Source organism: Peromyscus maniculatus, chromosome 1 (assembly GCF_049852395.1).
Source record: "Peromyscus maniculatus bairdii isolate BWxNUB_F1_BW_parent chromosome 1, HU_Pman_BW_mat_3.1, whole genome shotgun sequence".
Classification (NCBI taxonomy): Eukaryota; Metazoa; Chordata; class Mammalia; order Rodentia; family Cricetidae; genus Peromyscus; species Peromyscus maniculatus.
In genome coordinates this window covers 38175914-38190932 of record NC_134852.1, presented here as the reverse complement: position 1 = coordinate 38190932, position 15019 = coordinate 38175914, and the positions used below count along the sequence as shown (strand labels likewise).

The window sequence follows — 15019 nt, the reverse complement described above, 5'->3', positions numbered from 1 at the left end:
ATCAGTGTTGCCAATGACAGAGAAATCAATCAATTTTGAGCTCAGACAACTGGTGTCAGTTGCTTCAATGGATTCTCACACACACAAGTTTAGGAAGCACACTGGCAGAGGGGCTTCCCAATGAGGAAGGCCACTCTCTTCTAAGTTATCAATGAATATGCACAGCTCCATCTGTCAGGGCCACAGATCCACAGAGATGACATCAGAGACAGAGCAGATCAGGGGCTGGAGGAAGAAGACTTCATAAGGCTCTTGCAGAGGACCTGAGTTGGGTTCCTAGCCCCCATGTTGGGCAGGAACATTTCTCGTTGTCACCTGTAACTCCAGCTCAGGGGAATCTGTCGCCCTCTTCTGAACTCAATAGAAACTGCACTTCTCTCTCTTCTCCGTCTCTGTCTCCGTCTGTCTCTTTCTGTGTCTGTCTTAGTGAGTCTGTGTTCTACTGCTGTGAAGAGATACTATGACCATGGCAACTCTTATGAAGGAAAACATTTAATTGGGGCTGGCTTACAATTCAGAGGTTTAGTCCATTATCATCATGGCAGGAAACATGGTGGCAGATAGGCAGACATGGTGTTGGAGAAGAAATTCTATATCCAGATCGGCAGGCAGCAGGAAGAGAGAGTGACCCTGGGCCTGGCTTGAGCTTCCGAAACCTCAAAGGCCACCCCCTGTGACATATGTCCTCCAACAAAGCACACCTCCAATAATGCCACTCCCTGTGAATTATAGGGGCCATTTTCATTCAAACCATCACACCGACTCAAAAAAAAGTATAGATTAATCAGCAGTGATAGGTATAATATGTACAGCACAAATACAGGTTCAGTTCAGTTGTATGTTCACAGAAAAGTGAAAAAATTGCAAATAAAAAAGTTAAGTATTGCCAGTGTTTCCTCTTATGTTAATTTCTTTCTTTATGCTTTTTATTCTAAAGTGCTTTTCCTTCCCAAAGAACATTCATTGTTTAAAAAAATCTGGAAAAGGAAACCAAGTTAGGACACTTTGGACAGCTCCTCAGCATCCACAGGGCTCTGTCTGCAACTTTCTCTGAGCTGTGTGCATCAGGCAGTCCAAACAGCAGAGCAGAATGGAACAGCATCTCTGTCAAACTGTCTATTATTTATCTTTCTATCTCGCTCTCTATCTGTGCATCTATCTTACATCTACCGCCATTTATCTTATCATTATCTATTTTCTTTTTTTTTTTTTTTTTTTTGGTTTTTCAAGACAGGGTTTCTCTGTGTAGCTTTGCGCCTTTCCTGGAACTCACTCTGTAGCCCAGGCTGGCCTCGAACTCACAGAGATCCACCTGGCTCTGCCTCCCAAGTGCTGGGATTAAAGGCGTGCGCCACCACCGCCCGGCATCATTATCTATTTTCTATCATCTTTCTACCATTTACTTTTCTATCTCGCTCTCTATCTGTGCATCTATCTTACATCTACCGCCATTATCTTATCATTATCTATTTTCTATCATCTATCTACCATTTACTTTTCTATCATGTCTCTCTATCTGTCTACCTATCTCTCTAGCTACCTACCATTCACCCACCTAGTTTTGGTTTAAATGTACATGGTCCACACAGGCTTATGTATTGGACACTTGGTACCCACCTGGTGGTAATATTTTCTAAAGCTACAGAGCTTTTCAGACATGTGTCCCAAATTGTAACAAGTAGGTGTCTGGGGCTGGGCCTGGAAAACAGATATCTACTTCTGGCTCTGGCCTAAACCCACTGTTTCCTGATCTACAAAGATGTGTGGAGCTTCCACAACATGTACCCACTGTCTTGAATACCATACTGCCTCCCTCATGATAGACTGAACCATGGGCCAGAATAAACCTCTCCACCCCTCATGTTTCTGTCAGTGTTTTGTCAACAAAGGTAAGAAAACAAACTAATACATACAACATGAAATTAGAAGGCAGATTGTTTGGGTAGAGAAAGGGACAAGCAACTAACAAAAGACAGACAGGAGAAGGTAATAGCGATGAACAAGGCTATGTATACATGATACACTTGGAAGAAAATACAACAAAACTTATCATGGTGTAAATAATACATGATATTTTTTAAATAAAAATTAAATCTAAAAACATCAGTCTTGGGACTGGAGGGATGGCTCAGTGGTTAAGAGCACTGGCTATTCTTGTAGAGGACTAGGGTTCAATTTCCAGCACCCATGTGGCAACTCACAACCCTCTGTAATCCAATTCCAGGGGATGTGATGACCTCCGCAGACAAAAGACATGTGAGTGGCGCACAGATATACAAGCAAAACAGATACACAGGCAAAACATCCACACACATACAATTGAAAGAAAGTCAAGTTTATGGTTTCCTGGGCACAATAATGGTTGCCAGAGCCTGGGGACTGGGTGGACAGGGAGCGCAGGGGCATAAGCAGTAGCAGAACTCCTGTGTGATACAGGAGCGGCTCTGAAGTCATGTGCAGGGCATGCTGACCCGGTGGACTCTTTCCTTCTCTAGAACCAGCCAGCATCTGGTGTCTCTCACCCTGGCAGCTGCGCTCCCTCCAACCGTGGTCACAGCCATGCGGGTCACTTGTGGGACTTTATCTCCGAGTACTCCGTGGTGGTGTCCTGCTGCCCCTGTGGATTCCTGGGCTTCATCTCATGGAAGTTGAGGGATGCATAATGTACCTCTTCCTCTGTGGATGAGGGGGCCGCCTCAACTGTGGGAGGCAGGGGTTCGAGGCTGTCATCTACCTGGGGTTCAACCAGGGGACTCTGTGTAAAGAGAGGGAGAAAGAGAGTCAGGGTAGGACAGCAGGGACCCTTGGGACCCCTCATCCACTCACCAACATACATTTTAGTTTTTAAATTACAAGTATGTGTGTAAGGGTGTATGCACATATGGTGTAGTACTCACAGAGTCCAGAAGAGGGCATGATTCCCTACGGCTGAAGTTAAAAGATGTTGTGAGTGCTGGATGTGGGTTCTGGGAACTGAACTTAGGTCTTCCACTAGAGATAAACACTCTCTTAGCCACTGGGCCAGCTCTCCAGCCACCCGTGTGCATTTTTGTTGAATTCACGCTCATTTCTACATTCTCCAAACATTTAATAACAAGCACCCAGTCTCCCTAGCTCCACCAGCAAGATACTATTTTTGCCTCTATTTTATAGATCTGAAGCTGAGATGGAAACAGGCAAGCAACTTTTCCAGACTCCCTGGCAAAGCTGGTGCACAGCTGCCATCCTAGACTCAAGGCAGAGGCAGGAGACTTGCTACAAGTTCAAGGCCAGCCTGGACTACACAGTGAGTTCCAGGCCAGTTTGGACAATCATAACAGGTCATAAAGAGAAACCCAAACCAAAATCTCAGCCAAAACCATAACCAATTCTTCTGACTCCAACACCTAGTATTGTACTAGGAACACATGTGTGAGATTTGTAGATGGTTGTTGGATAGTCCAAGGTGGTATGGATATGCTAGACATAGGACTGTGGCTCTTTCTTCTTCATGTGTGTGTTACATCTGTGTGTGGTGTGGTACATGTGTGAATACAGAAGCAAGAAGTCTGTATCAAGTTGAAAGGACCAATCAGATGCTGTCAGTCTTCTCTCAGAGATCAGGCCTCAATTTCAGTTTCCTGAGACTTAAGCAAGCAGTCTCTGGGAGGGCCATGAACAAAAGACATAGTCCTTGCAGTAGCTCCCTTTCTGCACGTACTCTGACCTCTCAGGGTTCAGCCAGTTGTTTGCTGTCTGGGACTACTCACCAACTTAGAGCTGCGTGCATGGGTCAATGTGAACGTGCAAGGCCAGCCAGCCCCCATTGCAGCCCAAGGACAGAGCCTGGTGGCGGCACACCCTTTAATCCCAGCACTTGGGAGGCAGAGGCAGGTGGACCTCTGTGAGTTTGAGGCCAGCCTGGTCTATAGAGCGAGTTACAAGATAGCCAGGGCTGTTACACAGAGAAACCCTATCTTGAAATGAAGAAAGGAATAAGAAAAGAAAAGAAAAACCATGGGCCACACACCTCATGGCCTTGGGGCTATCGACTGGGGGCTGTGGCACATGGCTACTGCCCAGAATCACAGGAGAGTATTGTACCACATGCTGCTGGTACCAGTAAATAATCAAAACTCAAACTTTGAAGTATGGTTTCCACAGAATGGGTGTTGCTTTGATGTGATGTTCAAGCTAAAAATTTCTTAGCTGGGCTGGCAAGATGGTTAAGGGGGTAAAGGAGCTTGCTGCCAAGACTGATGACCCGAGTTCAATCCCTGGGACCCACATGGTGGAAGGAGAGAACCAACTCCTGAAAGTTTTCTTCTGACCCCCACATGCACACCCTAGCATGCACACACACACACACACACACACACACACACACACACACACACACACACGGGGAACATTGTGAGCCTGGAGCATTTGTACCTGAACCCTCAGCCCCTGTCAAGCAGCAAAGCAGTAGACTCAAGGTTAGAGAAACGGCTCCGAGGTTGAGAGAATTCACTGCTCTGCCAGAGGACCAGAGTTCAGCTCCCAGCACCCATAGTGTCTGCAACTCCAGCTCCAGAGATCCGATTCCCTTTTCTGTCCGCGGTGGGTACTGCACTCAAGCATGTGTGTCCACACATGTAATTAAGCAATAATAGTAATAAGAAAGAAGGAAAGAAACAAAGAAACAGAGAAAGAAATGAAGGAAGTGAGAGTATTTGTCCTTTTGTGACTGTCTTGTTCTTGTTTTGTTTTTGCATTCCTCCTTTTTGCCCCAGATTATTTCCTGTGCTCTCTTCACCCTCAGTGATGGGCGCCTGTCTCCTCCTGTCTGCTCAAGGCAAACATCTGATTCAGCTTCCAACCTCTTTCACTTATTGCCCTTCATCTCCTGTCACTCAAACCCCATCCTCAGCCCATACTTACTTTCTTCATTTTGGCTTCATTAGCTATCCAGCAGTCAGTCCAGACTCCCTCCACACCATCTCTAGCCTCCTTCCTAACGCCTCTGCCTCTGTCCTTTCCTTGCTAATGTTTTTCCTGCCTATTGCATCCAGAAGCATCCACAGAAATTACAGTTGGAGTGAGGTAACCCAAACCCAGAAGGACAAACATGGTATGTACTCACTCATAAGTGGATTCTAGATATAAAGCAAAGGACAATCAGACTGCAACCCACAGAACCAGGGAGGCTATATAGCAGAGGGGACCCTGGGATAATAAGTTTTGGTTTTACTCAATTACTGGACAAGCCTCAGTGAAACATTTTACTATTAGAATAAGAATTTATACTGTATCAAGCTGATAGTAAAAATAATTAATTAATTAATTAAAAAAACCTGCCCCATTGCTACTCAGGGTCTCTCCTACTCTGCTGCTGCATCAGATGGACAGAGAGTCCTGAGTTAAGTCATAACAATACAAAGACTCTTTGCTTTTGCATCAAAAAAAAAAAAAAAGAAGTTACAATTGGATGATTGTTCCTTCTCCATGGAGGCTGGGGTTAGATTGTTCCTTCTTGCACTCATAGTGGTCTGTTTGCTCAGACATGATTTACACACTCAACTTCTCCAAACTCACTTCCTGTAGTGGCCTAGGCTTCTCTTGTCTCTTCACACAGCCCTCATAGTTGCTTTTCCACTTGCTGGCTGCCTCCTGTTTCTGAGAATTGGTACCTGCTCCTCCCTCTATCTGAAATAATCAAATGGCAGAATCCAATCTCCCTCATCACTAACCAAAACCACATTTAATCTACAGAAAATATTTAGAAGCCATGCATCAGATGAGGACTAAGAGCCAGAGTAGATAAAGAATACCTATAATTCCTCAACAACAAACAACCCAACCAGAGAAATAGACAAAGACCTGGAACAGACATTTCTCCAGAAAGACAGGAAAGAGATACTATTATTATTAGAAAAATGCACATTTAAACCACAAAGAAATAACACCTCACACTCTTGAGGATATGCACTATTAAATTAATACAAAAGAAAACAAAAAATAGCGGTATTGATGAACACGTGGAGAAATGTAAAATGGTTAAATCACCATGGAAAATAGTATGACAAATTCTCAAAAAATGAAAAGTAGAACTATATAACCCAACAATACAAGTATATATATATAAAATAATTGAAAATACAATCTTGATCTTTCACATTTAGGAATGTTCATATCACAATAGTAAACAGATAGAAGAAACTCAGAAGTTGGCTAAAGAAACTGTGGTACATACACATACAGTGGAATATTACCAACCTTCTAGAACAGCAAGGACTCTTATAGTGTGCTACAACATGATGGATCCTAAGTACATGTATTAAATGAAAAAAAAAAACAGTCACAAAACGACAAATATGGTGTGGTCCTACATAGGAGGTATCTGCAGAAGTCAAATTCACAGAGGGGGATGAGGAAGAGGAGGAGGAGGAAGAGTGGCAGGTGCCAGGGGCTTGGGGAGGAAAGCCTAGGGAGGCAATAGGAGCTGTTGCTCAGTATGTAGTTTTAGTTTTTCAAGATGAAAAAGTCCTAGGCATCTGTAACACAACTGTGTATGTGAAAAGGGCAAAAACGGTGAATTTTATGTTCCATGGGGTTACCAAAATCTAGAGCACAGATGATAGATAGACAGACAGGCAGATGATAGATGGACAGATAAATAGGCAGATAGATGATAGATAGAAAAATAAATAGATGATAACAGATGGATAGATAGATAGATAGATAGATAGATAGATAGATAGATAGATAGATAGATAGAGATAGATAGATGAGAGATAGATATAGATAGATAGATAGATAGATAGATAGATAGATAGATAGATAGATGAGAGATAGATAGATAGATGAGAGATAGATAGATAGATAGATAGATAGATAGATAGATAGATAGATAGGTGATAGATAGATGATAGATAGATAGATAGATAGATAGATAGATAGATAGATAGATAGATAGATAGATGGATGGATGGATGGATGGATGGATGGATGGATGGATGGATGGATGGATGGATAGATAGATAGATAGATAGATAGATAGATAGATAGATAGATAGATAGATAGATAGATAGATAGACAGATAGACAGATAGATGAGATAGTAAACAAACTAACCACACAGCCTATCTTCCCAGCACTTCCTAGTTTTTGTACCTTCATTTTCCTACAATAAATGTCTCTGTCTTTTACATCGTATTCATATATTGGTCTTTGTTGTTTGTTTGAGTGGTTTGATAACTGCCTGTCTAGAATAAAACACGACTGAGCCCACGGTTCTCTAAGTATCTTCAAAGACGGGTCCCTGGCACCTGGTCTGCTGGCTTCCTTGTAAGTACTCCATATTTCACAAACGGATGGAAGGATGGCCCTGGGGCCATGGCTCGGGTAAAGGGCTTGCTGCAGAAATGTGAGAGCCAGAGTCTGGATCCCGAATGACATAAATGCCAAGTGGTGTGGTGACCCGCCTGTGGTGACCTTAGAGGGCAGAGGTAGGGGCTCCCTGCAGCAAGCTGGCTAGTGAGACTAGCCATGTCCGCCACCTCTGGGTTTGACTGAGTGGCACTGCCTCAATGATGGGGTGGAAGAGCCAGGGAGGGTGGTTCTTCACATCAGCCTCAAGCCTCCGCTCGCATGTCCACCTACACACACACACACACACACACACACACACACACACACACACACACACACGGAAAAAGACAAAACAAGGATACATGGAACTCTGTATCCTTTCCAGAGCCCTCCAGAGGCACTCAGAACTTCCTGGAGGTTGACCACAGAAAAGATTCCAAGGATGGAGCATTGGGGGTGGGGGCTTTATTCACCGAATCTAGGAAAAGCTCAAAGGAGCATCAAGGCTGGGAGATGGCTCAGTCAGTAAAGACCTTGCAGCACAAGCCTGAAGACCCGAGTTCGATTCCCCAAACCCATTATAAAAGGTCAGGGATGGTCTGACAGGTCCCTGTCAGCCAGTTTAGCCTAATCTGCAAGCCCCAGGCCTCGTGGGAGAGCCTGCCCCCTAAAAATGACTCTTGAGGAACTACACTTAAAGTTGATCTTTGAACTCCAACATTCTCTCTCTTTCTCTCTCTCTCTCTCTCTCTCTCTCTCTCTCTCTCTCTCTCTCTCTCTCTCTCAATGACTGATACTTTGGCAACATCTTAATATTTGCATCTGAGGCAAGCTTCCCATCTTCCCATCAGGGCTGAGGAGTTTGGGCTTTTACGTTCTAAATCAGCCCTTGTGTCAAATCCAGCCTATTGTTTATTTTTTACAAATAAAGCTTTATTAGCACAAGGCATGCTCATCAGTTGCATATGGCCTATGATGTTTTTCCTATTACAGCAGCAAAGCTGAGCAGCTACAGAGTCAGACCACCCTTCATGTTACTATATAAAGTGGGGTCAGGGAGCAGAAATTCAAATACAGAGCAAGTGGGTAAAACTAATAACTTGCTCCTGGTAGCAGGTAAGGGAAGCCAAGGGTCAGGGAAGAGGGAGGAGGAAGAGGAGGAGGAAGAGGGACACACTGGGACTGAGAGACAGAGAGAGGGAGAGTTAGAAGATGAAAGAGAGAGGAAGACAGCAAAAGAGAGAGGGGAAGAGGAGGAGAGACACAGTGAGGAGAGAGGGGACATGGAAAGGGAGGAAAGGAGAGAAAGGAAGAAGAGGAGGAGGGACCCAAGAGAGACAGAAAGAAGGAGAAAGGGGAGGAGGAGGAGAGACCCAGAGAAAGTCTGAGAGACAGAGGGAGACAGGGGAGGGGAGGATAGAGGGAGGGGAGGGGAGGAAAGAGAGGAAGAGAGAGAAACAGAGAAAAACCGAGACAGGGTAGAGAAAGAAGCAAAGGGAGAGACAGAGATAAAGGAGGAGAAAGAGAGGGAGAGACAAAAAGACAGACAGGCTCTCTCCCCCCCCCCGTCTCTCTCTCTCTCTCTGTGTGTGTGTGTGTGTGTGTGTGTGTGTGTGTGAGAGAGAGTCATGGCAGGGGCCAAAAGGTGAAGAGGATCCTGCACCTTGTTATCCTGATGAGGGAGACTGGATGAGAACCTATGAACTTGAGGTAGAACAGAAGAAAAAGAGAAAGATAAGCTGAGTCCTCCTCCCTGCCCAGCCAGAGAGCAAGCAGTGTGGAGGACATGGTCTGCAATTATCAAATTGGGGAACGGACTAGAGAAGTCTGCTTGCAGGACATCCAGCTTGAACCACACTCAGCAGAACAATCTGGGATCCATCTCAGGGATGGTGTCCAGGCAGGAGGATGCTGGGTTTGAACACATGCACACGGGTCACTCACCTGAGAAACCGAGCCCTTGAGGGCATCTGGATCCGGGGCTGCTGAAGCTGGCCTGGCTGGTCTCCTATAGGATCTTACCCTGCAAGGACACCAGGGGCCTCTCAGTGTGGGCAGGTAGAGGGGCAGCTGGCATCCCCCCCCACCCCCCACTTGTAATTAAAGCCTCTGAAGGATGGTCAGGTTGGCCGGTGGTCCCGTCCCAGAGGCTCCTGTGTTGAAAGGTGGTTTTCATCATCTGGGACAGTGGGGCCTGAGGGTTGCAACACTCCAGGGTCCCACACACCGACCATACGCCTAAACCACAGCTTCCCCTGACTTCAGGCTCCCCTGACTTCAGGCTCGCTCTTCCAGGCCTGGGCTCAGGGTCAGGCGCCAGGCTTGTCCCTCATCACCCCAGGTTGTCCATCCCCACTGACACTGATACTCACACCAGGAGGATGATGCAGCAAAACAGGAAGAAGAGGGCTGTGGCTCCTGCACCCACAAAGGCCCCCACAGTCATTTCTGATAACGCTGCACTGCCTGCAGAGAGAGAACTCTAAGAAAACTCCCTTCCTCTCTTCTCCTCCCCTCCCCAGCCTTGCAGGAGCCTGGACCTCCTGCTTTTCTCACCCCTAGCTCAGGTAACCAGCGCAGGGACCTGTGTGGAAGGGGCAGTGGAAGGACCCGAGATGGCAGAGGGGACATCAAAGAGCTAGGTGGCAGTTTGACTTGATTTAGTTTGGTATCTTGTCCAGGATTATTTTTGCATTTTTAATTGGATCATTAAGTGTATCTCAGTATATGTCAGGACCTGGGTTCCAACCTCAGATTCACAAACAGGCAAAGGAATGTGTCATCACAGCCAGATGTAATGAATGCATGCCCTTCCAGCTATCTGAGGCTAAGGCAGGAGGATCTCAAGTTCAAGGGGGGTTTGGGCTATAGACTGAGTTCAATGACTGCCTGGCCAACTTTGTGAAACTGTCTCAAAATAAAAATTAAAAAGAGGGCTGGGGATATAGGTCAGCTGTTGAATGCCTGCCTACCATTCCCCGTGAGGGGCTGGCAGTGCTGCTCAGTGGTAGCACCTTGTCTCGAATCCCCCAGTGAGGGGCTGGCAGTACTGCTCAGTGGTAGCACCCTGTCTCGAATCCCCCAGTGAGGGGCTGGGGCATGGACCACTACATAGGCTTGACTACTGAGTTGTCCATTTGTTTGTATGCTGTTTTGTTTTGGTTCGGTTTTCTCTTGAATTTTATGCTCTTAGCAAATGCCCCTTCCTCCTGGCCTGCAGAAGCAAGGAGCTTGTGTGCAAAGCTCACCCGTCTCAGTCCCAGCCACTCTCCTCAGGATTTGCTGCTTCCTGAGGTGACTCCCCACCCCCACCCCACCCCACACACCCTCCTTGCAGCAGGAATAAAACAGAGAGGCTCTGGATATTTACAGGCCGAGCTCACAGCTCAGCACAAGCTGGAGCTATGCTCCCCTGTGAAGCTGCGGGAGCTGCTGGGAACACCGCACGCACAGATGGGACAGGAGTTGACCTCCTCCTGCTGCCCGCCTCTGGCCCACAGGTCACTCACGCTGTGGATGCAGGCTCAGGGAAATGTGCTGGGAGCCCAGGGCATGCTGAGCTTGGCAGGTGTACACTCCTCCATGCTTAAGATGCACTGGAAACAGCTCCAGGAGCCCAGGTTTGGATGGCTTCGAGGGGCACAGACTCAGATTACCCCAGGTCCAGCTCAGGTTGGCAGGGGGATAGCTGTCAGTGCTACAGAAGAGGCGTAGAGACTGGCCCTCAGAGACGGAGAGAGATGAGCCATTCTTCAGGATTATGGGTTCTGTAGAGAAAGAGACAGTCATTGTGACGAGATTAAGAGAAGAGACACTAGAATCCAGAGAGGTGGACTGACACCAATGGGGAGAAAGAAAAAAGGAAGACACAGACTTTCATCTACCACCACAGCAAGAATCCAAACTTATTTTATTTCAGTGTGAGGTTCTTGACTCTAAGCCTCAAACTTAGAGAGAACAAGTGATCCAGGCATATATTTGGAGTTGATGATGAGAGTGAGTCAGACAAACTGGGGTGGGGGGGTGAGAGAGAGAAAATTGAAGGCAATGCCTTGAGTAGCTCAGGCTGGCCTCAAACTCATGATGTAGCAAGAATGACTTTGAACATCTGATCCTCCTGCCTCCACCTCCCAAGTGCAGTTCTGCACCACTATGTCCAGCTTATGGGGTCCTGGGGATGCAACCCAGCTAAGGCTTTGGGCATGCTTGGCAAGGTTTTATTTTATTTTTATTTTTATTTTTATTTCATCAGTTGAGTCACATTCCCTGCATGTAGTTTATTACTCAGGAACATACACTTGTGGTCATAGATATAAGACCTGGTCACTGTTCACTGCTGGTGGTAGAATGGACTCCCTGCCCTTGCTGCCCATGGGTATTAGAAACCCACAGAATTGGATCCATCTGTGCTGGGTACTGCAGTCATGGAGAACAAAGATCATCTCTGCTACTGACATCTTGTTCCTCTCAGAACCTCAGGGGGACAAGGCCAGGCTCAGCCAGCCCATGTGGACAGGACACTGGTCACTTACAGTTTGGAGACCGAGCTTCTGAGAACAGTACTGTGTGTGTTCTAAGTGTCTAACCATGTAGCTGTGTCTCTTTGCACAAGAACCCAGAGAACAACTATTGGAGGCGTGCAGGCAGATCCATAAATGGAGAGAAGGTCCTGGACGGTGTGGTTCTGCTGTGTGCATGTCACCATGTGCCTGTGGTGGGCAAGGGGCATGTGCAGATCTGGGGGAGTGAGGGGTGGATACTGACTGGTGCAAACACCTAGGAGCTTCAGAGGGGATGGTCCAGTGGCTCCCCAACAAACAGCCTCCGTCTCCAGGTGAGTCCTATGTGAGGAAGAATAAGCCCCGCCCTGAGCTGAAGAGGTGCAGATCTCCTACCGAGGACAGCTCCTACCTGGGTCAGCTCCTTGATAGATGGTCACAGTCAGATTCTTTGGAGCATCTAAGAGAGAACGACACAGTGGATTCATCAGTCACCCTCTGTCCCCAGCAGCTGTCTAGGTGGGTGTGGCAGGGGACAAGCATCCTGACAAGTCCCCTTATCAGGATTTTAGGACCCAGAGTCCAGACCCTGACACCACCCTGGGGACCACTCTGCCTTAGCAAAACAGGCAACTCAGCCCAGCCTCACATGACACATTGAGACGGATGGTCATCCTTGTGGTCACACCAGTTCCAGGCAGGGTCACCTGACAAGTGAGGTTGGTGCCATGGTCCAGGGGCTGGGGGATGATGGTCAGCAATGAGGCATTGGTGTTCAAGAGTGACACAGAGGTACCAGTCCAGGAGAAGGTGGGGGGCTCACAGGCCCAAGGCGCAGAGCAGGTCAGGTTGCTGGGATGGCCATGCTCCAGGGTGTCCGGGATAAGGATGTGGGGGGTGTTAGTGAGGGCTGGTGAGGAGAGGGGAGAAATGGAGGATCAGGAGGGGTGAGGTGCAGCTTCAGGGGAAGCCCTGGCTCTGATCCAGCTCCTCTCCTGAGCCCTGATGCTCAGACCCAGCTGCTCCCAGGATGGAGTCCTATCCCAGGCCTGCCCTGTGGCACCCATGGCTTTCCCTGGTGGCTTCTCTGCAAGCCATGTCTGACCTTTCACATGCAGCGTCATCATGTTCTGAACATAACTATACTTCTCTTCTTCTCTTTCCAGGCGAAAGAAGTATGAGCCTGTGTCCTCCTTCCTGATCTTTCTGATGTCCAGGGAGCAGTCATTCATCTGTGGGTCTCCCAGCAGGAAGAATCGGCCCTGGGTCTCCTTCAGTGCTGGTCTCTGCGGGTTATTTGTGGCCACTGGGGAATCACTCTCTATTTTGGCTCCACTATGGAACCAGTATCCATGAATCAGGTCTGAGTCAGTCCATTTCTTCTTGGCGTAGGAGAACGTACAAGGTACGCGGATACACAGGCCCTCTTGCACCACCACCTTCTTTTTCACACTCAGGGTGTAACCCTTCACGGCCTCAGGCCCACCCTCTACCCCTTTCATTCCCCAGAGCAGCAGCAGCAACACCAGCATGTCGAGCTGAAGCTGCAGGGCCACCAGAAGTCTGACTCTCTGGGCTCTTCTCTGAGGAACTAAGAGATGCAAGGCCTGGAGGAAGTCCTACCGGAAGCAGGGGGAGGCCAGGACAGTGGCTGCCTTGGGAGGAGGAGCTTGGACCTTGAAGATCAGCCACCCAGATCTCCTCCTGAGGCCTAAGAAGGCAACTGCCTCCTCCAAATTCACCCGTGTAGGGTCTGATCCCATCTTCTCCCTCTCTGCACTGACCTTGGCCTTTGAGTGACATGTCCTGCCCAGTGAAAATGGGTTTGCTTCATCCAGAGCCCCCAGCCTCCCCTGAGGCTGATGATATTGGTGGAGTTGGGGACGGATGTAGAGCACAGGGGAGAAGAGGACCTGGGAGATGCAGGCTGGGGGTAACCAGCCTCTCCTCCCTCCCTCCGCAGCTTGTCATGGGCACACCCTCTCTGAACACATCTGGGCTGTGTTCCAAAGCACCACAGTCCAGTGGGAGGTGGATCTCAGGCCCCGGGATCGTCTCACAGCCAGAGCCTCAGTGGAGGAGGCACAGATTGGGTGGACAGCTGCTCTGAAGGGGTGGATGTGAACGTTCTTCCATTTAAATCCCTCCAAGGGATCTGGAGATGGAGCGAGCTTGGTAGAGTGTTTGCTTTGCAGGCACAAAGCTCTGGGCTCCATCTCCAGCACCACCTGAATTGTGTACGGCAGAATGTGCTGCAATCCCAGCACTTAGGGGTAGGAGGCAAGAGAAGCAGGACTCCACAGTCAACCTCAGCTACAGAGTGAGGTTCAGCCCAGCCTTGGCTTCAGCAGACCCTGTCTCAAAACATACAAACCAAACCCTCAAACCAAACCAAAACAAACACAACAAAAGCAAATACACGGAGGCCACAGAGGGGAGTCTCACTCCCAGGAGAGCCGGGGAAGTGGAGGCTGAGGCACTATACAGTGGGACTTGCTAGAGATGTAACCTATCTAGCAGGAGGGGAGATATTTTAGAGAGAGGTGCTTGTGACCTCCATTTGGCTATCAGACTTTTGGGGACAAAGGGCCCCAAAGAATTAAAATTTCCACAGGGCTCCCGTGTTGGGGAAACAGAAAAGCTAAAGTCCACATAACACCTACAGGATGAACTCACCACCCAGGTAGAATCCACACAGTTTTGACAACACATTGGAACACCTTGTGGGCCAAACAAGGATGTGTCACTGATGGGCACCACCACACCTTGACCAGGGCTGCTTGATCATGCACATCTCTTGCCCTCTAATTAAACCTAAATTTCACATCAGGACCAAGAAGATGGACTTGAGGGTCACTGAACCTCCATTTGTTTCTCTTCCTGGTGTAACCAAGTTACATTAAATCTCCCTCTTTCTTATGTCTTTAGTTGGTGTATGGAGGGTGAGTGTGGCCAAGCCTGCTCTCTTGGGGCTACTAGTGCTCAAGCATTGACCTTGAAAACTACAATAACACAGATTTTTGGAAAAAGTAAAATGTCCTTCCTTGTTCCAGGATGGATTTCTTGTTGGCGTTGGAATTCAGGGTCCCTCACATTAGTAGATGCTCTGCTGCTGAGCCACGTTCCCAGCCCCTCACTGGGGGATTCTAGGCAGGGGCTCTACCACTGAGCCACATCCCCAGCCCCTC

The 15019-nt window shown here is 47.9% G+C and overlaps 1 protein-coding gene across 2 annotated transcripts; it reads right to left on the bottom strand.

The window, feature by feature from the left end:
- Positions 1–1226: 1226 nt before the first annotated feature.
- LOC102918805 (sialic acid-binding Ig-like lectin 12) lies at positions 1227–13435 on the bottom strand. Of its 2 annotated transcripts, XM_006986161.4 has the most exons (7): positions 12937–13432; positions 12481–12741; positions 12244–12291; positions 10842–11099; positions 9705–9798; positions 9277–9355; positions 1227–2755 (listed from the first exon to the last, which is right to left on the bottom strand). In XM_006986161.4, the coding sequence occupies exons 1-7, from the start codon at positions 13361–13363 to the stop codon at positions 2567–2569; spliced, it is 1356 nt and encodes a 451-aa protein (XP_006986223.1). In that variant the 5' UTR covers positions 13364–13432; the 3' UTR covers positions 1227–2566. The 2 variants fall into 2 exon arrangements, with proteins under 2 accessions (XP_006986223.1, XP_042129788.1); XM_042273854.2 differs by lacking the exon at positions 12481–12741 and having other exon boundaries at positions 2429–2755; positions 12937–13435.
- Between the last annotated feature and the right edge of the window lie 1584 nt (positions 13436–15019).